At 34.8% G+C, this 26,799-nt stretch overlaps 1 protein-coding gene and 1 long non-coding RNA gene across 5 annotated transcripts in view; one reads left to right on the top strand and one right to left on the bottom strand.

The window, feature by feature from the left end:
* SCN9A (sodium voltage-gated channel alpha subunit 9) overlaps positions 1–12,361 on the bottom strand; it is an 86,424-nt gene extending 74,063 nt beyond the window's left edge. For 3 of the 4 annotated variants that reach the window (XM_060302328.1, XM_030852545.2, XM_060302329.1), the window contains exons 1-6: positions 12,090–12,361; positions 7,093–7,211; positions 6,654–6,743; positions 5,960–6,088; positions 4,422–4,513; positions 3,222–3,431 (exon numbers count right to left, since the gene is read on the bottom strand). In XM_060302328.1, coding sequence (XP_060158311.1) covers positions 3,222–3,431; positions 4,422–4,513; positions 5,960–6,088; positions 6,654–6,743; positions 7,093–7,211; positions 12,090–12,347 — 898 coding nt within the window. In that variant the 5' untranslated portion in view covers positions 12,348–12,361. Of the gene's footprint in view, positions 1–3,221; positions 3,432–4,211; positions 4,304–4,421; positions 4,514–5,959; positions 6,089–6,653; positions 6,744–7,092; positions 7,212–12,089 lie in introns of all 4 variants that reach the window. The other variant, XM_060302330.1, reaches the window with a different exon arrangement.
* The window catches only part of LOC132597611 (uncharacterized), a 32,864-nt gene extending 6,382 nt beyond the window's left edge, over positions 1–26,482 (top strand). The window contains exons 3-5 of the long non-coding RNA XR_009564612.1: positions 14,571–14,720; positions 18,500–20,143; positions 25,879–26,482. This is a non-coding gene — a long non-coding RNA (uncharacterized lncRNA). The remainder of the gene's footprint in view (positions 1–14,570; positions 14,721–18,499; positions 20,144–25,878) is intronic.
* The last annotated feature ends 317 nt before the right edge of the window (positions 26,483–26,799 follow it).

The raw sequence follows: 26,799 nt of genomic DNA, 5'->3' as shown, positions 1-26,799 counted from the left end.
TCCCTTACAGCCAAATTTCTTGGAAGAATTGTCTACACATACTGTCTTCTCTTCTTTCTGACATCTTATTCACCCGTCACCACCTTCATCCAACCTTGTGTCCTACCGCTCTACTAAAATTTGCTCATGAAATTCTCTAATGACTTCCATGTTGTTTAACCTAATATACATTTCTCTATCTTCATCATCCTTGATCTTGATCTTAATCCTTGATCTTGCAGCGTCATTCAACACAAGCACTCCCTTTTCTCAACATACTTTTTTCTCTTGATTTTCCTACTTATATCTTTGCTTCTTGCTTTACTGGCCACTTTTTCTCTGCATCTTTTTTGGGGTCCTCCTTTCTACCTGCCTTCTAGACATTAGGGTTGTGGAGATGAGCATCTTCTAAACACCAAATTTGCTTTAAACACCAGGTTTCCCATTGTCTACCTACTTATAAACATGAGGATTTTCAGAAGGATGTGTGTATGCGTGTACATATCTTTTCCCTTTGCTGATTACTTCGAAGTGTATATCTCCAAACTAGGCATTTCCTCTGATCTCTATGCTTAAATCTCCAATTGTCTACTTTCTATCTCCACTTGGATATCCCAATGACATCTCAATTTTAACTGGTTAATAGTGACTTTCTCCTACAAACCTGCCCACTCTTCCCTCACTTCCCATTGCCACCTATCCAGTTACTGTGCCAGAAACGTAGATGAGATTCCCCAAGCCCTTCTCTCCTCTCTAATTCATCAGTGAGTTCTATAGGTGTCATTTTGAACTCACATTTTTCACTTTCTGCCGCCACTCTAGATGAAACCACAACCTTGTCTTGTTTGGAATGATAGAAGCATCATCCTAACTGGTCTTCCTTTTTCTAATCTACCATCTATCTTACCCAATCAGCTCCCCGTATGGTAAAGTGATTAAAACCACTGCATTTAAAATAAAATCCAAACTCCTTTCCATGGGCTGAGACATTCTTCATGATATGACCCCTGCCTTTTTCTCTAACTTTCTCTGTTGCCATTCTGCCTCTCCTTTGCTAAAGTCTAACCACACTGCTATTCTCCCATTCCTTAAACACATGATACTCTTTCTTGTCTCAGGGCTTTTCCACAAGCTCTTCCTTCTAATTCAAGGAACAGCCCCCATTTACACCTACACTATTTTATGGCTTCTTATTATCCTTTAGATCTCTGCTTAAATGCCACCTCCTCAGAGAGGGCTTCTCATTTAGTTGGTATCTCAGCCCCTGAGATTTATTTTCTTCACATAGCATTTGTTATAACTTGCAATATTTTTTGTCTGTTCCCCTCCTTTTACTCTTTCATTCTCCCTAGAAGATAAGCTCTGTGGATGCAGAGGCTGAGGTTATCATACTCACTGCTACAGGTCCAGAAACTTGTACAATGCTTAGCTCAGGGAAGCACTCAATAAACCCATGTGATGAATACTTGAATAAATATTGCAGTGAGACTGGGCTTCTATGACACAGAAAACAGGTAGGAAACCAAACTCGGACTGAACACAATCATCTCTGCTGTGAAACTATATTTCAGAAGAAAATCAAGAATAATGTATAGAGTTGAGGGAGAAGATTGTGGTATAAAACTTCATTGTTAGCTAAGCTGTCATTCACTCATGTGTGAACCCAATATGAAGATATACTGCAAGATCCAAGAGCTTTTTCTACGCCTTTTGAAAAAAATTGCTTGAAGCAATTCCAGAAAGTCAAAAAAAAAAAAAATCACTCAACGTATGAACTCAGGAATGAGACCAAGATTCAGAATAAAAGGACTGGTAATGATCCTAGTTAAAAAAAAGTCAAGTTTAAGTAAGTGCTGTATGTAAACTGATTCATAAAACAAAGTACAAATGTCAGCAATTACCTGTAAGCTCTATAACTTGCATGGTATATAAATTAAGAAATAAAATCCTTTGGAAACTAGAAATAAAATTTAAGATCATATTAATAAAAATCAGAAGCTGAAAAAATAAATTAAAGAAAAGCAAAGGAAAATATGCTACATTCCTCATCAAATGCTGGTAGTAAAAAAAATATACATTAAAAATTTTACTTTGAAACCCTTCAGTTTTCTTGTTTTAGGCTTCCTTTTTTTCAGTTTTCTTTATTTACAGTCTTTTACTATATTAGCTAGGTTTTATTTGCCTTTATATTACTCAGTGAGTAGGAAAAAACACATTGAGTAAAGTAAAAAAAAAAATAATGATGTATACGACTCTTTATTATTTAAGGAGAATTAACACCTGACCTTTACTCCCTGATCTCCTTCTATCAAAGGCACTTGCATGTCCACCTTACCTCTGGATCTAATTATTAAGGTTTATGGGTTCACGTGGGCAACATCTTACAGACACACTGCAGGTGTTAGACAGAAATTACAATCTTGCTAGATTTCATTCTCACCCAAACTCATCAGCTCTGGTGAGAGAAACTGTGTTAGGGGATAACTATTTAGAAAACATGCCGTTTATGCTTTCTGTAGGATACTCTAAAATACACTTGTGAATTAAGTAGACTTCTGAGACTGTGTGTACAGATCATCGTAAATGGTATCTACAGAACTAGTTCTGATGAATTAAACTATGATGGTCATTAGCTAGATTGAGGGCAGCCATTAGAAAGAGCTGTAAAACTCATCATTGGTTATAGTATGAGGATAGTGCTGATAAAGCTGAATAAACTGTTCTGCTTATACAAATCTTTAGAAATACTATTGAGACAAACATTTTAATATGTGATAATATTATCATTATAACATATTAACATGACTGTACAATGTTATAAGAAAAATACAAGGGTAAAAATATAATTATATTACTATATAATAAATTATACTATAAAATAAACATAAGTATAAATTACTCAATAAAACTACAGTATATAAATATATAACTTATGAAATTTAATGGTCAATATCATTAATTCATAGCTAAATTTATTTTTCTAGAGCAAACTTATTCTTTTTTATCTTACAGAAATTGAGAATTATGCAACTATCCCATGTTCTTAATACCAGAACCGCTAGAAAGCTTAGATCCAGGGAAATTTATGAAAATATAACATGATCCAAATTCACATTGCAGCAACTTTCTCTATATTTGAGTGATTTTGAAACAATTAAAATGAAAGCAACATTCCATTGCCAGAAGAGAACAATGCTCTTAGCCTTATTTCAACCTATTAATAACTACAAGGGCATTCTTACTTCCATAGTCTTCTTCATCGAGAGTATTCAATATGCTTTCTATTGTTTCATTATTTTCAAGCAGGGTCCGCACACATTTTTGCTTCAGGTTGCCCATAAAGAGCTGCAGTCCAATCAGTGCAAACACGCTCAGACAGAACACAGTCAGGATCATGACGTCAGAAAGCTTCTTCACAGACTGGATCAGGGCCCCTACGATGGTCTTCAGGCCTGAATACGGGGAGGAGAAATAGGTGTTCAAAATGAAATAAAGCCTCTGAATGAGAAACGAAAACAAAACACAAGCTTTCCTAGAAATGCATGCATTTTATCAAACCAATGATCTTAAATAACCTAGTTGGAAAAAAGTCTACCAGCTCAAAAGGGTGGACTTGCTGTTTTATATATTTTGTTTCTGTATATTACAGCAAGTGGTTAAAAACTTGAAATATTTCCAGAGAATAACCAAACTGTCAAAATGAATAATTTGGTTGCTCAAACCATATCCACACTCACTTGAAAAAATAATTTTTAAAAAGTGTCAATTCAGTGAATGTTTGTCAGACAAAACATCTCTTTATAACGACACCAAAACAGAAAAGAGGCTGAATTGCAGCACACAGTGACAACTTACTAAATTTCAGTTAAGAAATGGTTTGTTGAGGAAAGAAAAAAACATTATGTCATGCAATCCTCCCCATGCTGATATTTTGTATCTCTTTTCTTAACCATATGAAAAGCAATAAAACAAATTGAAATTTTCATTCCTGGATAAGCAAAATGGAAAATGAACTGTTAGACAGGAGGGAAAATTTCAAGTTGAGATGTGAACCAAATGGTCATCTTCATCGCCTAAGACTCATGCAACTGATTAAACTCAAAGGCTGACTTTTAATAACGATTGTGAAAAACGTAAGAGATCAAATGTAATTAAAATTGCGTAAGAGAAAGTTTTTCTTGTTTTTCCTTCAAAAGATCAAAGTCGGCCCCGGTGTTTAACCCCACTCTCACCTGGAATGACTGAAATTGTTTTCAAAGCTCGGAGAACTCTGAATGTTCTCAACGCTGAGACATTGCCCAGGTCCACAAACTCTGTCACATATCTGTAATAGGGGAGTTTATACACAAACACGGTAACAACACACACACACAAACAAAGAACAACTCCCAAAATAGTTGGAGTTATGAGTGGCCTAATGCTTCACACCAATTACTTCTTACCTGGGATTACAGAAATAGTTTTCAAAGCTCTCAACACTCTGAAAGTTCGAAGAGCTGAAACATTGCCTAGATTTACAAATTCTGTTAAATACCTGTAGAATTAAATCAGAGTTATTCAGAATTTAGATAGAGTCTATGATACTTACCTGTGCCTTTAGTCAAGGTGTTTCCTACGCTTGGAACCTCTTATTTAAATTTACAGTTCTGCAAGTCTTTTGCTTCTATCATTACTAATTTAATTTGATTTGATTTGAGTCATTTGATGTGAGCAAAATACAAACGTATTATTAAAATGGTTTCATACACATAAATGCCTAACTAAACAATTAAATGCTTCAATTACTAAACTTCAATATTATGGTAATATAGATATTTAATATTCTATAAAATACCAGCAGCAAACCTAGACAACTGTATGCCAATTCAAAGAAGCCAGACACAAAAAGGTCATATATTGTATGATTCCATTCACGTGAAATGTCTAGAATAGGCAAATCCACAGAGACAGAACACAGCTGAGTGGTTTCCAGGGACTGGCGGTGGGGGGAGAAGGGAATAGAAGTGACTGCTCTCTGGGGTGACGAAAATATTCTGGAATTAGAAAGTGATGATGGTTGCACAACTTTGTGAACATACTACAAAACACTGAATTTTATACTTTAAAAATGGTAAAGTTTATGGCACATAAATTTAAAAAAGGAGACCCCTGAGAAGATGCAGCCTTCTTTGACACAGTGTTGTCTTAGCAGGTGGTGGGTGGCACTACAGCAGTCTTATATGACCACAAAAAGAGCCAGCCTGAAGGACAAAGAGGTGGGGCACGTGTGCGGGAATTGGAGACTAGAAATCCCAAGACCCTTCTGTATTGTCTAAATCCCTCCAATGAACACGTATTACTTTTACAATTCAAAATGACAGAGGGAAAATACTGTATATAGGTTTGAGATTTAAAAAATAAAGAAGTGTTTCTGACAAATATATTTAGGAAAAGAGCAGCAATATGAATAAATTAAAATTATATCTTAATGTGATACTTTTCCCTTGAAAATAAACTGTGGATGCCTATGTAATGCATACACAATGCATTGATGTTAGGTTTAGTATGCAGTGACAGCCCTTATAAAAAGATTTATTTCTATATTTTAATATACTTATTAGCTTTTGAATAATATAGGTTAATTTAAAAAAAGAGCACCGTACTTATAATAAATGCCTGAGTTTTTTCTTATAGGTTTTACCAGATTTTAAATAAGAACTTGGAAAAAGTGTGACCCTAACTGGCACTACATATATTATCTATCCAAGTACTGAGCATGGAGGAAGACCATCTATCTTAATGATGTCACACACTTTTGAGTAGAAAATGCTCTATCTGAAAAAATATTAATATTTTTTGATGACTAACTTTCATACAGTATCCTTTAAATGCAACCATTATATGCAGGAAAAGTCAAACCCCAAAAGTCTGTTCTTACTGGAATACTGTGCTGTCTGAGACTTTCATGAGTTTGGCATTTCAAAAAACTGAAAGTACTTACGCAAAAACAATGACAATAAAATCAAGCCAGTTCCAAGGGTCACGAAGGAAAGTGAATTCTCCTACACAGAAGCCTCTTGCAAGGATTTTTACAAGTGATTCAAAAGTATAGATTCCAGTAAAAGTGTACCTAGGCACAAGAATCCATTGGGATATTAAGTGTGAAAAGAATACAATACCATGTGAATCTTTATAATTAATTTTTTCTGATCAACCAAAGGAAGGCATCTGTTGGAGTATGGCTGTTGGTTTATGGACCCATTCTAACTATTAGAATAAACTACAGTAAAGGTCCTTCCAGAAAATCTTAAAATGTACATATCAGAAACACTCTCAGAAAGTAGAGGTATTTAAAAATTACTAAGAACACAGGTATTAGATCTGCCTAGAAAATTCCTGCATTGTTCCTATCAGAAATATACCCAAGGACAAGATATATGTGGCATGTCTAAGAACAAAGCAGGGCATCTGATAAGGTCTTTTTTCTAGAAAAGACTGTAGCACGTATTATTCTATTCTAATATTAGCAGTTTAATATTGTAGGGGAGAGAAAAATAATTGAAAGAAAAGCAACTATGTAACATGGGAAGATAAACACCACAATATTTATAGATGCAATAACTTCCTGGTATAAAAAGGAAAGGATAAAAATGACCATACTAAGACTATATTAAAATGTACTTAAACCCACTTACTCTACATTCTTGGTCCAATCTGGAGGGTTACTCATGGTCATAAATATGCAATTCGTCAGAATAGTGCACATGATAAGCATGCTGAATGCGGTAGCTTAGAGTCAAGGAATATGATAAAAGACCACGGTAGGAACTTTGAGTATTTGATAAAGACATTTGTTGAAATGCTAACAATTTTTCCTTAGAAAAAAATTCTAAGCACGTCTATAGACTTAAAAAAAATCTCTTTGAACAAGGGAGTAATAGACAAAAGCAATTTTTCCTAAAATACTAAAATTGCCATTCTCCCAATCTACTCACAGATCTACACCAAATTATATTGAGATTGGTAAACCAGAGTCTTTTCAGGTACAAAAGGGCTAAAATCTATATTTTAAAAAAAATAACAAAAAACTGCATTTTAAAGAACCATTGTAAGTAAGCATTTTAAAAAGGATATGAGTGTACTAAAATCTTAATAGATATTCTTCTGAGAGGACTGAAAGGAGAGAGGATGTACAAAGCAGGTGTGGCATTGAAACGGAAGATTGCTTTCCCTTTGTTCAAAACTATGAAAGTCTGCAGGAGTAAAAAGAAAACAGTATGAATCGAGACTCCAAAATTTCAATGTAGTAGATTAATATCTGCAATTTACCTCTCCATGTGGTAGGGTCATATTAAAGAAACACTGCCATCAGACTCAAGCAATGTGGTTCCAATACCATTGATGCAGCTCTTCACGTCATGTTGGCCAATGAACTCCAAGTCCATTGTCCATTTCATCAGTAAAGTAAGAAGTGAGCCATTTATGAGCATGTATTATTTAGAGCTTTCAAAATACAGTTTTCACTTTTTCATATCCCTTCAACACCCAAATCAGTAACAATAACTTGTGGCCACCGTAAATATTTTAAAATACAACTTAGTTCTTTCATTACATTGCATTTTATGCAAACCAAATAGATACTAGCTATCCTTGATTTTTATCATATCACTGAGAGAATTTTAATACTTCTTGGCTATTGTCAGGTTTAGTAGCAAATGTACCAAAATATGAGTTTTCAAAAATATTTTCATAAATTTAAGGAATATTAGAGTTGAAAGAATCCTACTACTCAGTATGATTTTCCTATTTTAGATGTTAATACCAATAACAGCTAAAATAAAAGAACATAAAGGACTTGCTTGCTACTATCCATGGCAATTTTTTAAAATAATACGAATAGAACCAAACATTTAAGAAATATGTTATGTAACCATTGCATATGAGTGACAGTTTCCATGTCTTTGGTATTTAGTTGAAAAATTTGAAACCCAAACAAACAAACAGCAATAACAACAAAACATTAAAACAACCGAAGGAGTTGGCTTGGATATCAGAAAGACCAAGTTCAAATCCTTGTCTTATTTTTCTGTGGTTGGCAAACGAATTCCTTGTGTTATCTAGAAGACACTAATTTGGTCTTTTTGTTGTTGATTCTGAATTTTATATAAGTTTATAAGGGAGCTTTTGGTAATAAATATTTTTCACCAAACTGGAGATGTAACTTCGGGTAATCTTGCTTTTGTATGTGGCAGAGCCCCCAAGAAAACAAACAGAATCTATTATTTTCAGATGCCCTTTTATATTCCTGGTCCCTTGTACTATACCAGTTATATATAGTAAATTAAACATAATTTAACATAAAGTTCACTTCTACATTGAAAATTAGTTTTAAAATTAATATCTCACCTTTGAGTACAACTATTATCTTCTTAAATCTCAATACACTGCTTTTTAAAATTCATTCAGCCATTATATTCTACAATTGTGCAGTGAGCAACTATGGCATAAGAGGCAATGAAAGGGATTTGAACATAAATGAGGCATGAGTTTTGCATTCAAGGAGCTTCCTAGAAAAGTGATAAGAACACAATAACTCTAATACAAGGCAAGATGTGACAGGTAGCATACAGAGAAATACAAATGGCAGAGCATGAGAGTAAAGAGGGGGCGTGGTCACATGTCTGTCAGAATAATCAGGGGACTTCATGAACCAGAGGTCATCTGAGCCAATGTGAAGATCATATTACCGCCTCAACTTGGCAAGATCAAGTTACCTTGTACTTGATATTAAAAAAAAAAGAACCGGTTTACTATTTTTAAATTCAGATTCCCAATTTTCATTTTCATTAAAAACTTCTTTAGGATTGTCTAGGTTTATAAACAAGCAGGAGTTAATTACAGGTGGGAAAAACAGATATGCCTATGAAATTTTGGGTAGCAGAATGAGTCTCTTTAGCAAAGTCTAAAATCCTACTAGGAAATGCATAGATGTCAAGGTTTGAATAAATTGTTTTTAATATTGCTCATTTATTTAATAATTTATTGAACATAAAATTAGAGAATTAAGGTACTTAAAGAGTATAAGCGTTGGAGTTGGACAGATAGGATTCTAAATACCTGATCTACCATTTCACAACTTGAGAGCTAGCACTTCATGTCTGTGAAGCTTTTAAGTTCTGGTGTATTGTAAATTCTTAGTAAATGGTAGGAACAGCTGCTGATATTTTGGGCAACATATAAGGCACCAATGATATGAAGATAATAAGACATTGTACCTGTCCTCTTAATACCCATAGCAGAGGGTGATTGGTAATTTATTCTTTCTTAAAGACACAAACTTTCATCTATAATAAAGGCACTGCATAAAACTTTTCAGAAGCACTTAATATATTCATCACACATGAAAATGAAGCCCTAACTTCTATCATTAGTTTATTAAGTGTCCTTTTTTTAAATAAAGCATTGATAACTACACTCAAATATAAGTTAAAATCTGAACCCAGGTCAAATCAGGAGTCATTTAGATTTTTAATCCAAGCAGTGATTGTAATGTAGCAGAAATAAAGTTCTTGTCAATGAGTGTGAATAACCCGAAACATTAAGAAATCAATCCACACAGAAGTCAATCCTGAAGTTGCAAATGGAAGTCAAAACTACTTTAATCAAGAATGATTGAAGGGTTAGGACATGGCACAAAAAGCTGATCATTTAAAGCTCGAAACCAAAAAATTAAAATAAAAAGACTCGGTAATCCCTGTGGATATTTATTCATCTGTTAATAGAGGACTGTGAAAAATAGATCACTTCGTTTGACCTAGCTCTACCCAAGTACACTGATGCAGATGTGCGTTAGGCTTTTAATGTGGTTGGCGTCATATTTGAAAGGAGCTGGGGCCAAGGTGAGGGATTGGAGACCCACCCCTAAATATTCTCCATTAAAGTTGTCTACCACATACCTAAAATGATTCCATTAGTTAATCCTCCATCCAAATACAAACATTTTCTCCTTACCTCCCAAGTCATTTTAAGCCAATATTAGTTTATATCTCTGAATTGGGATTTATTTCAGAAAGATTCCTTTCCTCCTTCAGGGGTTCCTGGTTAAGTAACATCCAGGCCCCCTTGAGAAATGGGAAATGCAGGAGGTATCCATGAAAAGCCAGGCATTTTTCAGGATGAAGTAGTAAGTAAAATGAGAAAGTACTTTCTATATTGCCGGTTTCATTATTTACCCATTCATTCTTCCATTCATTTTTGTAAAGCTGTGAGCATGGTGATTGCTATACAACAGAAATTAAACTAAGAGATGTTACACAACAGAATATTTCAGTAGGGAGTCAAATCAACTTGAACTAAAAAATTTGTGACAAAACTTACTAGCATGTAGCATTTTGTAAGTTACTTATTTTCCCCAGGTCCTTTGTTACTTCCTGTCTTACCAAGTTATAGTAAATATGTGTGTTAATTTGTATAAAAAGTCTAGTGCCTGACGCAGAGATCCAGAATACATGTTAACATTCTTCCTTCCTGTGTCAGAATACTGATTGGTTAATTGGAATGCTGGGTAGTATCTCAAAGGCTTCTCAGGTATTCTGCTTTCTCCTTCTGTGCTGTCAGCTTGCTGAGATGCTGGCTTTAATGTGAAGCAAAATATTACATATTGCTATTCAGAGCAACTATCCCAAAGAAGATGTGTTTCTACCATCAAAATTAACTTCATCACATTTTCTATTTCTATTTCTTAAGACATTTCAGTGCCCTTTATTTTATTTGCTAGATGTGTTATCAATAAATAATCTCTTTTATTTACATCTTAAGTCAAAATAGTTCTTTTTAATGGACTTTATCCTGCCTTTCTTGACCTCTTAAAGATAACTCTGCAGTTGCCATGCAGCAAAGCATTGTTGGAGAAAGTTATGGAACCTGCTGATCTAATCCTTTACTGTCTCCTCTTTGTCAAGTTCAATCTGGTTGTATCTGCTACTGTCTCAGAAATGACTGTAATCCCCTTCTCATTTTCTTGGTAGAATAACCTTTGTAGCAGTGTTTCAAACTCTCCCCTTAATGCAATCAACACCTTCTCAGCTCTGCTGCTCTCAAGATTGACTCGCAAAGGACAATTTCCACTCCTGTAGTATGGAAAATATTGATATGATTTAACATGCATTTCCTCAGATGTGCCTACCTTTACTTCAACATATCAGGACTCAAATTCATCCTCCTATTTGCCCTTCAGGGCTCACACAGTAAGGCTTCACTCCATTTTTCTAATGCAAATACAAGCTGACCTGTGGTTTATCCCTTGTCTGTTAACATCAGCAACTAGCTACTTACTCGACCCTCTGTATTTTTCTCTGAGAATAATTTTTCTCCACTTTCAAACGTGCTATTTATACCCTACATTGAAAACGTTTTCAATTTATTCATTGCCTCAAGTGACCATCTTTCTGGTGGAAATTTCTCAAATTTTTCAGCATGCATCAACTGCCACCCACTTCCTCTTTTTACTTGCTATCCACCACTATCTTGCTTTTATTTCCATCACCTAACACAAACTGCTTCCAAAAAGTTACCAACTCATCCTCCTTGTTCATTCCAATAGCCTTTCTCCAGCCTCAACTTTCTGGATAATTTTATGAGATACTCTCTTCCCTTTTTTTTTTCTGATTATAATCTCTTGCCTCTCTGACCATCTCAGGCTCTTTCTCTCCAACCCCCTAAATGAGTGGCTCTCTAAATCCCATTATTAGTTGAGTGATTTTATATATTCCCATGGATTCACCTGTCACCTCCGTGCAAATGCATTCTGGACATATCCCCAGGTCTTACTTCTCAAACTGACAATTATTTTGTTCCTACCAGGATGCACTTATGTTATGTCCCAAAAGGCAGAACATTATACGGAACGCTATTAAATTAAAAAAAATCAAAATAGTATGCCAGTGACAGAACCAGTTTTGATGAAAAATTAGTAAAAGTACATATTCTGAAAGAGCCTACATATGTATTTAACTAAACATTTTTGTCATGACGTGGCTTTTCACCAAATTCCACTTAATCTCAATTTAAAATATCTTTCTGTACAAAAGAGGTAAACAGAGACCACGCCATTGCAGGCACAATAAACTCACTTTTTTGTCTGCATAGTAAGGGTCCAGGTCCTCCAGGGGCTCCGAAACCATGCCCTGAGGGATGTCCCCATAGATGAAGGGCAGCTGTTTGCCGGCTTCCAAGTCACTGCTTGGCTTTGGCCCTTCTTTGTCATCGTCTTTCTTTTCTTCTTTGGGTTCCTTTGTTTTTCCTTCAGCAATACGTTGTTCAATGAGGGCAAGAGACTGTTTTGTGAAGTAGACAAAGCTCTGAGGTCCTGGGGGAGGCAACATTGCCATCTTTTCATCCTGTATATTTTATTTCCCCTTCAGCTCCTTACATAAGAGGCCTAAGTAGAAACAAACAAAGCCTTAAGTGGTTGCCAGCCAGGGACGGCACTTGAAAAAAATAATAATAGTAATAGTAATAATAAAACAGATTTTGGTTTCAACTACAAGAAGCACTGTGTTCACAGAATTATCATCATGTTGAATGAGCACTTATTAAGTGACTACTACGTACATGACTTATTTTCCATGCTCTCTAATGATCTTTATTTAAGAATTTGAACTTAACACTTCACAGATCTTAAAGTGATAACTTAATGAAAAATATGTTTAATTCCCTTTATTTTTCATCTGTATTTACTCTTAGTGCAATTCAATTCAACTTTCCTTGTTTAAAAATCTTTATGACAGTGCTTCTGACAGCACCACTCTCCAGGTTCCCTTCTTGCCTCTCTCGTCACCTGATCCTCTTCTGTCTGACATCTCATTAATATACTCACACCCTCTGCTTCTCTTTCTTGAGGAAACTCATCTCTGTGAAGTGAGGTGGTGGAAGATTGTTTTACTCTATTTTACACATTTAGATTTTCTTACAATAAATACATATACCTTTATGAATCCGAAAAAAATATATTTCCATTTTGAATTAAAAACAATTTAGGCAAATGTTTCAGAAGAACAAAGAAGATAAAAGGAATTTGGGAAAGGTTTGGGATAGATTCAATTTAAAAAGTGAAAACACTATAATAGGCATTCAAATTATGACTTCCCTAATTAACTTACATGTGTATACAAAACATTACAAGAACTACAGGAAAGAAAAATACAAAATAAAAAATGCAAACTTCTATATATAATTATTTTGGAATGTTCTAAATAAAAGAGCATAAAAAATAACTTCCTATTTTAAAAATAAGAGACTTATTATTTCAATGAGTCAAGATAACTTCATAATTCCTCCACTGGAAAATAAAAATGAGTCCTTCTGCATTAGGATTGCCTGAGAGTTGGGACACACCAACTTCTAGTATGTCAACCCACTGTGAACAACTTGAAAGGTTGTATATTAAGTGATATCATGACACACAGAGGGAGGATAAGCTAAGAGAAGCCACGGTCTGTTCTTTTATTTTCCAATGCGAAACATAAAAATTAAGCAAATCACAATAGTGACAACACAGGTTATATAGATTCAGAAAAAGTAGTGAAAAGAAGCTGAAACTAATTATTCTTTAACAGATTTCTCCTATTCCCATGTCAAACAAAATTTACTTCAATTATGTTTAGAGCAAAATGGATGACTTTTCCCCTTAGTTATTTGGGTATGGTATAAGAATAACCCTTATCAGAAATCTATGTATTTTTTTAAGGTGGAAAACCAGCTTAAAAACAACAGAAACTCACTTTGCAATGTAAAATTATAGAAAGGATTATAATGCAAATTTAGCTTTTCTGAAAAAATGCATTTTTATGTTTTTATCACATAAATGAGTCTGGTTTTTGCCATGGTATGTATCAACATATTTCTTTTTAAATCTGCTAACCCATATTCATTTAAAATGTTTTTACCAAATAGTTAATCTGGGCATGTTCCTATATCAGATATTTAAAGCTGTGAGAGTAAGGAGAAAACACAGTTTTTGTCATTAAGGACCTTACATTCTAAAAAGGAATACCAATCATACCAAATCATATAGCAAAGACAAGCCTGATTTGGCCATACTACAGGAGAATACAATCAGCTTAAATAACTCACAGCCTTCCTTTATACCCTGATGTAGACACAGAGAAAGAGATATAGGCATGTGCCAGGAGAGAGGGTACCATAGGTAATAGGAAGTGGCGAGTTCCTGCGATTTAAGTACAAAATTTCAAACATTACTGACATAAATTCCAGGACTCTTTTAGGAGCCTCTCCAAACATGGAGAACTCAAAACATCTTATAAATAGTAGATATATAGCAATAGTTCATGGGAGAAAATTTGCTGAAAGCCATGCAATGGCATATTTGGAAATAAGAACACATCTCTACCTATGGGTTCAGAATTATGGAATTTTATAATTATGAAAAAGAAGAGCAAAGTCAGTCCATTCTGCTGGCCACAAGCAGCTAAAATTGTTGCTTTTGAACAAAATTCATATAGTTAATTGACTATGTGTCTGCTGGTTTGCCCTGGGTTTTAAAGTATTTGACTAAGATTATTTATTCTGTTATTTCTATAAATTCAAACCAGTAAGAAGAGGTATATATTTTGATGGAAACGAAAGTTGAGAAGAATTTCGAAGAATGTAGTGAAAAATAAGGGACACTGCATGTGCACATTCAAAAGCAGGATAGAGTGACTCATGAAAGAATGAATCATGACTCAGCATTCCACTACTAGGTAAGTACTCAATAGAATTGAAAACATGTCCCCGCCAAACTTGTACCTGAGTGTTCATAGCAGCATTACTCTTAATAGCCAAAAAGTGGAAACAATCCAAATGTCTGTCGACTGACAAAATGGGGCGTATCCACACAACGGAATACGACAATAAAAATAAATAAAATACAGATACATGTTACAACATGGATGAACCCTGAAAACCCCGTGAAGGTGGCCAGACCCAAAAGGTCACATACTGGATGATTCCATCTGTATGAAATGCCCAGAACAGGCATACCCTCAGAGACAAAAAGTACATTGCTATTGCCAGACGCTGGGGGGAGGGGGTAGTGAGGAGAGATCATTAATGGTTATGGGGTTAATGGTTAATAGGAATGAAGTTTCTTGGGGAGGCGATAAAAAGTTCTAAAATTAGATAATGGCAATGATTGCACAACTCTGTGAATATGCTATAAACTACTGACTTTACACTTTAAAGGATGATTTTTATGGTATGTGAGCTACACCTCAATAAAATTATTATAAATGCTTTCTAAAAAAATTGAATCATGAAATCTGTGAAAATTGCCCTGAGCTGAGAAGAGAGGTTTAGGAAAATGGAAACAAATGCACATACTCAACACCATTCACTGTATAAGTCTCTGTAGTCTCAGTATAAACATGGGATTGCTCTTGGTGTAAGATTAATTCAGGAGAAGCTAAGGTCTAGTTCTAGCCCTTGAAGGCCAAGCCTGGTACAGGTTTTAAAACTGTGGTCACAAATCAATCTGAGAAGCAAGGCGGTGAGTGTAGTTGCCACTTGGGCTTAGGAGATTCCTCAACACTTTTGGAAATCACAAAGGCGAGGAGGGGTTACTTGTGTCAACTGACTTTCAGTGTACACATACATGGTCTCCTGCGGGAAGAGATGGCTGAAGAACTGGTATTTTTGTACATCTTACATTCAAATGAAGGTGTCACCTCTTTCAAGAATTATTTGACAGAAATCCAGGTAAGTAGATGTCATGAACTCAGATGTCCAGTCACCAGCTCCACTCTTTCAATATTCTTATTCTCTTTTTCCCTCTTTTTCTTCTCCTTGCTCATGCACATTCTCAATATACAGTTTCTGAGCCACTATAGTATATGGAAATAGCAGGGATGGTGGGTGATTCAAGTCAGTGGTACCACTGGGACATATTTTCCTCAGGCTAAATTGAAGGAAGACACTAAGCACCTGCTTAACGTCAGGGCCTTGAAAAGTTAAGTTGAAGAGACTCCGGTCAGATTCCATAATCATCCTCTAGTTTGGAAGGTAGAGGGGAGATCACTGCCTCCTGTCGGGATGATGGGAAAAAATAATGTGTACCAAATTTTGAGGGTAATTTTGCAATATCTATCAAAAGCCTCAAATATGTTGATTCATTTTTATGGCCAAATAACCTCCCTTCTAGGAATGTAACCAAAAGCAATAATCTCAGATGTCCTCAAACATTTATGAAGATGTTTACTGCAATGTTTTTATAATATTCAAAAATTGTAATCAATCCAAAAGTCTAACAGTCAGGGTTTCATTAAATGAAAATAAACATACAATGAAAAACTGAGTGGCATTTCAAGAGTGCTTTTAAAGACTATTTAATAAATTTAAAAAATCTTATAAAGGATAATTAATAGAATACAGGGTACATGTACACAAACATATATTTATATTCATCTTAATTTTTAAAAATGTATAGAAAGAAACTCTGAAATTAAATACACTATATATTTAATGAAGGTCATTCCTAGCTGAGGGCTTATGAGTTATTTTTATTAATTTATTTATACTTATTTTTCAAATTTTAACAGTAAAAATGTCATGCTTTTTTATCCAAAAAAAGGTACTTTAAAAAGAAGCACTTAAATTTATTTGACCGGATTTAATATATTTAATGAAATCAGCCTCTGTTTATTCTTTCCATGTTTAGTTTACAATTCTGAAAATTACTATGTTTCCACTTATTAATATCACTATGACTGCGTCTTCTTCAGAGTAAGATCACAATATTGCACATGAAGACAATATTTTTGTGTTCTCATGACTATTTTGCCGACCTACCATTAATCTCATAATAGAAGATACTTAACTTCTGAAAATAAAAACTGAAGGTATTATCCTTGTATCTAGGATTTCTTACATTTATAATAGGTATGAAAATATTTATTCTGAACTCTTATTTTCTAGCTATTATCTATGTATGTATGCATTTCTCTCTCCCTCTCTCTCTCTCTCTCTCTCTCTCTGTGTCTATCATCTACCTATTTTTATCTCATACATCTTTTCCAGTCAAAGCAATGTCAGCTTCCAGTTCATGACAATGGTTTTGACCCATGTGTTTACCACCCCTTGGCTTCCAAATTCCCACTGCACTGAAAACAAAGATGCACAGTAGGGAACAGTTTCATGACATCATTGAACACCAAAAAAGACACTAAACAGCTTTCACAAATCTGAAGAAGAGATAGCAGATGGGGTTACCCCAGTGAAGAGATCAGAGCAGAAGGCACAGCCTAAAACACTCATCTGAGAATGTCAGAACAGAGAAAGAAACACTTCTTCCCAGCACAGAAGTCACAGAGTTGGCACACAGGGCAAGTATGTCAGAAAACAAGCTGACTAGCCCAGGGATTGTCGATTTAACAACTTGCAGGTCACATTTCCCACTACTCCCTCTATATTCAAGTATAAAGCAGCAGAATTTATCCCCAGGCTAAAACCAAAAAGTTAATCTCTGAATTAACTGAGATAAGACCCCTAGGGTGTCCATTTCCATTTTAGCTGAAAGCAGAGTGGAGACTGGGGAAAGGTGGACTCTTCTTCTTGCCCATACGTCCTAAAAGGAAGCCAGCCTATCAACACACCAGACACACACAGAGAGCTTGCCGTCATCCCTCTCTTTCAAGGGAGTATTTGTTTGGAAAACAGGCCTACATAAAGGCAGGAGAAATCCTGACCAACAACAGCATAGCCTTTCATTTATAACTATTAATAGATAATTAAGGATAAATTGGTAATCAAAGACTACCAAACATGAAACTGAAGGACTAAGACGAACAGACCAAACTCCTAACTCTAGAAGAAAGGAAAAAGCAAACATAGGGGCATATTAAGAGTTTAAAATTAGTATTCCCAGAGAAACCTGAGAGGATAGAGAATCTATTACAGAAAAGAATAGGCTGCCAAAAAAAAAAAAAAGAGGTATCAAAACAACAAAAATTCCTAATAATTAGAGGCATGATGGTCAAAATAAAAATTTCAATAGAATGTTTGCTGAAAAGAACTAGAAGTCAGAATTTTAGTTACCTTTCAAGGGTAGTTTACCAGGAAGGGGCATAAGTGAGCATTCTAAGGTGTGGAAATGTTCTGTATCTTGATCTGTGTGATGGTCACATGGGTACGTACATATGTAAAAATTAATGGAGTTGTATACTTTGGATTTGTGTCAAAAAATTCTCCTAAAAAGTAGTGCAAAAGAGCAAAGGAAAGCTCAAAATAAAATTCAGGAGATATAGAATAATCCAGGGAGTCCCAACATCAGTCTCATTTGAGCTTCCAAAAGAGGGAGCAGCAAACGGAAAAGAGAAAATAATAATTTTAAAAAGATAGAAGAAAATTAATCAAGAGTCATCAGCTGAAAAATACAAAAGAGGTTCAATTAAAAAGGTCGATTCTAATGAAAATTTAGAATTCCAATAAGAAAGACAAGATTTTGAAAAAAATCCATATATTAGATCCATTGTTTTGTTCTCTTTAGGGTAAACTGGAGACAATCTGAAATTTATTTTATTAATATCTTCCTTTCAAGGGACCAAGGTGTCACACTGCAAACTCCCACAGGGTAAGGAATGTCTCTTCTACTTTCTTTGCTTAGATGAATACAGAAAGCTTTATTAGGTGACACCTATGGTTGGCTTGCTGAATGTATGATTTCCAATGGTATCAATTTTCATTGAATCTCACACCAATTCTTCCATAACTAGGTATGGATACTGGCATCATGTTAAACAATATCAAGAACCCATATTATAAAATTAATGAGTCTTATTCCCTACTATTTTCTTAAATACTACTATTTTAAAAGCTCTTTTCACTTAGGTAACAGTAAAAAGGCAGCTAAGGACTTCCCTGGTGGTGCAGTGGTTAAGAATCTGCCTGCCGATGCAAGGGACACGGGTTCGATCCCTGTTTCAGGAAGATCCCACATGTCGCAGAGCAGCTAAGCCCTGGAGCCGCAACTACTGAGCCTGCACTCTAGAGCCCACGCGCCACAACTACTGAGCCCACGTGCCACAACTACTGAAGCCCGCACGCCTACAGCCCATGCTCCACAACAAGAGAAGCCACCGCAATGAGAAGCCCACGTGCCGCAACGAAGAGTAGCCCCTCTCGCTGCAACTAGAGAGAGCCCGCACACAGCAACAAAGACCCAATGCAGCCAAAAAAAAAAAAGGCAGCTAAGTGTCATTTTCCCCTATTGCTGCCAAAAAATGTATGTCAGAATGAAGGTATACTCTGTTTTGGTTCCCAACCTGGGTGTATAAAAGTATCATCTGCATAACTTAAAAACTACAGCTGCCAGGGCTTATCCAAGTAATGCTGAAATAAAATTTTTGAGGGAGGGTTTAAGTTTATCTACTTTAAAAAAGCATAAAATATTGATGTGATTCCCCTTTTAAGAACCATTTTTAAAGCAACAAATGCACTAAATCAAAAACAGCAGATGAATACATATAAATTAATGACCAGGTTTTATTATTCAATAAGATAAATCAAATGCAATTAAAAGCACACAAAAGTTTTGGATTTTGTTTTATTTGAAGAGTATGCAGTAGGAATGTAAAATATGACAGTTTAAAGTCTCCATTTTAAAATTGAAAAGATAAACATAAATTCCATTCAATAAAAACAACACATTTTTTGAACTCTGAATCTATATTATGCTCAGTTAAAGAAAGAAGATTTGGAATGAGGGGAAAAAAGGAGGAAATGAAAAAGGTTGAACGAGAGAAGGAAGATGATAAACAAACAGGAAAGGAGAGTGTAATAGGGTAAAAGGGAGAGAGACTAACAAAAATACCCTTGGTCCCTTAGCTCCCTTCCGGCTACAAAGTCCAAGACAACAAAAAAACAAAGCAAGTTCTTCACCATATTAATTTTTATTTTTAATTCTCAACATTTTAAGCATCATTCATGTCCTATTACTTCATCTCTATTAAGACAGGAACCCCAAATATCAAATTATTATGTTGTACACCTGAAATTAATATAATGTTATATGTCAATTATTCCTCAATTTAAAAAAAGCTGATCTTTCAACTTTTAGGAATAAATGACAGCGCTGCAAAAAAAGAAGACAAAGATATTAAAAGAAACATGTTTATCAGCTTAAGAACTAAAGGTATGTATTAATTTATGAATGCTAAATATTTAGCAATGTACACACTTTAAAATTTTTTTTTCATTTTACATAAGTTTCTCCAGTTTCTCTTCAAATTTGAGTTTCTGCAAGACATTGAAAATATGGCTCAATTTCCAAAAATGTAAAATGGACAAAATCCTTCATAATATATACCATGAAGTGCACTTGTATTCAATACAGAAAAACTCAAACTGGTTTCAGTAGCTCACAGATCAGTCATCATCTTGACCTTTCCCAACACAATCCATGTTCCACATTTTATACGTATTGACCCTTTACAGATGACTTAATTTCTCTGAGCCTCAGTTTCCTAGTTTGAAAATGGCGTTAATAATCACTGCCTCCAAGAGTGGTTAGGGTTGGCATGGTTAAGTGTATATAAAGTGTTTAGGAGAATTTTACACATAGTAACCATATATGGTGCCGTTAATATTATTAACTTGTCTCATGTTTCCATTTGAATTCCTCGCTTTGGTCATTTACATCATACATTTGTAATTAAGATCTACTAATTACAATAAACTTGAGGATATTTCAATTTATAGAAATTTATTAGCCTTTTAAACAAGAAACATAGTTCACATATATGTATAACACAAGCAGAGATTTGATTTAGAGACATGATTCAAGTGCAGGTTCAGGAGCCAGAAATCCTAGAGTTTGAATCCTGGGTTTACTAGTTACTAGTTATGTGATCTTGTATATCCAAGTTATGCAACCTATCTGAGCCTAAAAGACACTGAAGCATTTACAACAGAACCAGTTACTTTGTAAAACATAATGTTAAACACTACAAATATCCCCAGAATGAATCTTCATTGCTCAGAGATTTAGACGGCTGCTGAGTTTCCTTTGTCTAAGTAAATTCCCATTATTTTGCCTTTGCTGCCTTGAACTTTATATCAACATTTGTGAGATAATTTTTTATTTAGATGAAATTATGTGGTTCAAGAGTTATCATTAAGATTTTTTTTCTTTTTTTTAATTGAAGTGGTATTTCTGTACAGGCTCGAAAGGAAGTGAATTCTACCACTTGGTTCATCTTCTGAGAAGCATTTAAGTATCATTAATGGAGTCTCTGAACAGAGTACAGGAATGATCCTTTCCTTCAAGCAAAGAAATATCAGTCTCTAGAAAGTTTTAGGGACCCTGGGTACCTTCTATGGCTCTGAACATACTGTTCCAAAAACTGTATTCTTGTAGTCATGTATCAGCAGCAGCCATGACAAAGCTGCTTTGGGGGATTCCTTTAGTCCTCAGGGTCCTATGAAGCCCCTCACATAGGGATAATCTCTGAGAGTGAGATGGGTGTGGGTTTCCCTAGATGTTTACAGTCCAAACTGGGAATCTCCCAGAAATCAATGAAGTGAACCCCAACACCAGTTTTTACTTAAATGTGGAAAAGGGAAAAAATGTGGTCTGTGCCCATTATCTTATGCTGGTAAAGGTCCCAGTGGCCTCTGTTACCTTAGCCCCACGGCAGGTGCCTAATACTGGAACTCTAAATGGCAGTTCCCAATTGATTTATTAATGCCAGAGTGTCAACTCTATTGTGGTTCATGTAGGATATGTGTATATCATGTCCAAATAATTTTGTAACAAGAAATGGGCTTTTGTAATGATTATCAGCATACTTTGTCTTACCCATGTAATATATATTTAAAATTAGAATTATTCTCTTAAAATATTTCCTATGGAATACTTTAACAGTTAGTTTCATTTGACAAGTTTCAACATTTCTTGTAGAGATCAGGTAATATTTGAATTTCTTATTTCTTTGTGATTGGACAATTAAAGATATGATATTTCCTCATTTCAAGGAACAGGAGAATAATTACATGTTCATAATTCTATAATAAACTCAGGCTCTGTTTTATATTCCATCACTGAGTCTCTTACCTATAGCTTACTTAAATTTATATAAAATTAAAATAGATCCAATAAACCATTTTGAAGATCTGCCAAAATCTGAATCAACTTTGGTCAAATCTAAATTATTTCAGACAGTGGGCAAATGTAAAAAAAGTAAAATAGGATGTTATATTGATCTCACTGTTGTCAAATGAAAAATTGCTTTGAAAATGTCACGTCTGGAAACAGACAGTGATATTTTCTCACAGGTAAAATTTTAGCTGGAGTACCATTCATATTTTTTTTTTTTTTTTTGCGGTACGCGGGCCTCTCACTGCTGCGGCCCCTCCCGCTGCGGAGCACAGGCCCTGGACTCGCAGGCTCCGCGGCATGTGGGATCTTCCCGGACCGGGGCACGAACCTGTATCCCCTGCATCGGCAGGCGGACCCCCAGCCACCGCGCCACCAGGGAAGCCCTCGAGTACCATTCATTTTTAAAGCCTTCTCAAGGCACCATGGAGTCCATACACAAGCATTTTAAAGGGCAATTTAAAATAAATCATACCTCACATCAACAGTGATAACTCATGTTGATGATATGTTCTCTTGATATATGATGAGAATGGTGCTTTACTTGTATAGTCGTCCTCCCCAAAATTCAAAACTTTGATCCTAATCATGAGAAAAACATCAGAAAACCCCAAGTCAGGGACACTCTACAAAATACCTGACCAGTACTCCTTCAAATCATCAGTTATCAAAAACAAGGCAAGTCTGAGGAACTGTGACAGCCTATAGATGTCTAAGGAGACATGATGGCTAAATGTAATCCTGGTATCCTGGGCAGGATCTTGGATGAGAAAAAAAGACAGTGGGGAAAACCTAGGGCAATCTGAGTAAAGTATTATTACTTAATAATAATAATGTACCACTATGGTTTCATTAATTGCAAGATATATACCATAAAAATGTAAATTGTTATTAATAGGGGAAACTGGGTATGGAGTACATGGGAACTCTGTACTACCTGCATAATTTTTCATAAACCTAAAACAATTCCAAGATAAAAAGTTCATTTAAAAAAAAAGAGACAACACAGGTGTAAGATTACACTAATATTATGTAAAGTTAACAATGTATCGGTAATTTTATTTTATCAAGTAAATACATTGCCGTTATTTACAATGTACCTAAGTGATAACAGACCTACAAAACTGAGCTACTTTAATTTAAATGGGTTATAATTAATACATAAAAATATTTTGCATAGTAAAAAACAGCATCGCTTTGATAAACAGGAGATCCATTAGAAATGCTGAACAATTTTTAAGTTATTATGCTTGGGAGGGTAATTTTTATAAACGTGCCCTCTTGGGTAAGGAATAAGCTTACAACTTATAAACATAGAATTAGACTGGAGTCACAATGTCTGAGTCCTAATTATACTTGAGATCATTATGACTAAGTAGGCTAAAAAATTCATCTATAAGGGATTCATATGTGTTTTCTTTTAGAATAAGGGTAATTTAGCTCACTCGGTAGTGTTAAGCATACCAAGTATTTTTTAAGTTGTTATATTAATGCATTATTATATGTCTGTCATGATGATGCAGTTAAGATATAAAAGGCTCTCTTTTGGTTTCTGTATTACTTTAGAAACTGTGGGGTAACACTGCGATGAAGGAAATCTATCTCAGAAATTCTCATTTTACTGACTTCTAAACACCTGATAATAGTCAGGGATACGCTTAATTAACCATTTCTTATAACGAAAGTCCTCTGTTGCCACCATAGCATTTTAAAACCCTCATCTATGTTCAGTGACATCCCCTTTACAATTTTTCTACTCATAAAATCTAAAATCCCATGATAAAAGAGAAAGTCATCATCAGGAGATGCGAGAGGCAACCTTTACTTCCAGTACGAACTGTTATGATATAAGCTCTCTTTTATCAGAACTACAGAACTTCAGATGAGTCTGGAAGTTCTGCTCTACATCTTGGCACCAAAGGAAACACCTGGATCCTTCCTATACCCAGCTGCAGTACATGAGAGGAATACCTAGATCATACAAATCCTATCTGTCAGCGACAAGGAAGATGAAGCTGAAACACTCAAAGATAAGAGGAAGTGTACATTAATCATCCAGTAGCTCTACTATTTAGATAAGAAAGTGAAAGCTGCTGGAGGACTGAATCTGGAGAGTATAGGGAAAAAAACAGTAACTAAACCAGGTTTGAGTCCATTCCTGGCTGCTCCCTGAATTGTAATTAGAAGGCCTCTCAATAGACGTTCATTTTGCTGATACGTGAACACCTGATAACATCACTGGAGGAAGGCAATAGACAGATATGCCCTGGCTGTACAAATTTTATTCCATTCATGGCAGGATGACCATGGCATTTATGTTGTGAAGCAAGATTTTTTGTCAAGAATAAATGCTACATCACATCAGACACCAAGACATAAATTGGGACTGTTATGGGCAAACTTCGATATGTGCTCATCCTACTTTTGAGACAGCCTAGAAGTTATCAAAAAGGACCTAAGATCCTTACAAGACATTCCTTTGTAATACTTTCCTTTTTATGGGAGCATATAAGACTAATTGTCTTGATCATTATTTGTCTAGGTGTACCACAGCTACTGTGTGCTTTGCTGAAAGACAGACGTTATGGCTGCACAGCAGTACCAAAATAAACATAGGCAGAACTTAAATCTTAAATCCTTAAGATTTAATCATAATGACATTGCTACTCTTTGGGAATCCTACATCTTGCTTAAATGACATCCCAGGGAGTCTTCTAGCCTGGGACCTCAGATAACTAAAGATTCCCAGCTTCAGGTGCAGGCTGGAAGCACCATGGGTTATATTCAAATACTGCTTGGCATTGCATTTAATATGCAATAAAAGGTCTATAAAAACCCTTTGACTAATCTTTTAATTTGCTGTCTTGATATATCTGTCTAATTTTGATCAAAATAAATACATAATTTTAGCTCTAATTTGGGCAGAACCTCTAACACTTCCTATCAGTTTATCATTTTTGAAAATTGTACGAATTTTCAAATTGTCAATTGTTCTACCTCTGTTGCTTTATCTTCCTCTTTGCCAGGTCACGGTTCAGTAAAACCAGTGGTTGTAATCCATTATGTTTAGGGATTTAGGTGATGGCCATATTATTTGTTTCGTTACCTGAAATTTAAAAATTAACCAAAAATTTTTCACTTAAGTAGGCAGTAAGGAGACTAGAATTAAGACAGCCTTTATGAATCTATATGCAATCCTCTATTTCCTCAATTTGCTTTGAACTTTATATAATTTCTTACAATGTCATCAGTAGTCACTAAATATAGTATACTTTACCATTTAATTGCCTATCTTCATTGTGGATTTATCTTGTGCATATCCTAGTAATTCCTCACATCTAGCTGGTACTAAGGAGCCTTCCCTTACAAGATGGGTTAGATGAACTAATATGTGTCATCATTGAACTATAGCCCATAAATATATAGCTTCACTTGACTGATTGTTAGAATTAGGTGTCTCTAGGAATCTTTAAGATCATATGATCCTAGAGAGCAGTGTATCCTTAGTCTGTAATTGTGCTTAGGACAAAGTAGACGTGCCACTTGGTTTTGTAGTCTCGTGGTCACTGACAATCCAGAACATTAGAAGGTATAAAAATATCCTTCTAGAGTGAACAGTTCTGTGTTTTTACCCCATTGCTGGTTGAGTGGTTTGTTTAGTTTGGAGAAATTCATGGAACTATATATTTAGGATATATGTACTTTTCTGTAAGTATATTGTACTTCATGGAAAGTTTAAAAAGATGAATGTGAAATTTAAAAACTTTTTTCAGAAAACACAAACTGAGAGAATTCATCACCATATGAAAATATACATTAAACATTAAAGGAAGTTCCTAGGCAGCAGGAAAAGATCCTAAGGGAAGAAGAGTGGAAATACAGAGAGAAATGAAGAACATCGGAATGGGTATGTGTCTGTGTATATAAAAAGAAAAACTGACTCTACAAAAATGAATGACTATACAAAGCAATAATAATTCTATATCATGGATTTTAAGACGATGTAGAATAAAATGCATGAATGAATTCCAGTTTATATATTTTCTTGAATCCATCATTATACAAACTAGATTTCCTTTAATCTTATTTAATTTTTACTTATTTCAGCCTGTAACATTTGAGTTTTATTATTAAGGTAATTGTTCTCAGGTTTCAAAAAAAGAAGATGGAATTTTCTTCTCTGTTATGTAGAAAACACTGTCCATGAAGACCTTAGTGCATACTGTTGTATAAATATTACTATTTTCAAAGTAGCCTTATTTTGAAAGAGCCTTCAATAACTGAAAATTAGAAAATGAATCTTAAATGAGCAGCCATCAGTTAAAGTATTTTCAACATGATTATTTGTATTAAAATTTATTTTTAAATGCCATCACAATAAACTGTCAGCAGAATTAACAGGATGTGCTTTGGGGATTTTTCTTTATTAAGCTACAAAAGACTAAAGCAAGAAGACCTAAATATTACGAATTCCTTATTGGTCAAATTATTAAGACAAACTGAAGGTAATCCTGATTTTAAGATCACCTCCCAATAGGTTACACAAATAATAATTGTTACATGTGTGAAATCATATGATGTTAATATTCCTTTAATATGTCCATTCCATTTTACTTACTGTTCAACAAATATTTTTAAACTGATTACTAAGTGTCAGACACAATACCAGGTTCTGGGGACACAAATACAAAATA

Source organism: Globicephala melas, chromosome 7 (genome assembly GCF_963455315.2).
Source record: "Globicephala melas chromosome 7, mGloMel1.2, whole genome shotgun sequence".
NCBI classification, from domain to species: domain Eukaryota; kingdom Metazoa; phylum Chordata; class Mammalia; order Artiodactyla; family Delphinidae; genus Globicephala; species Globicephala melas.
Note: the sequence above shows the minus strand (reverse complement) of the source record. Positions and strands in the feature narration are given on the sequence as shown.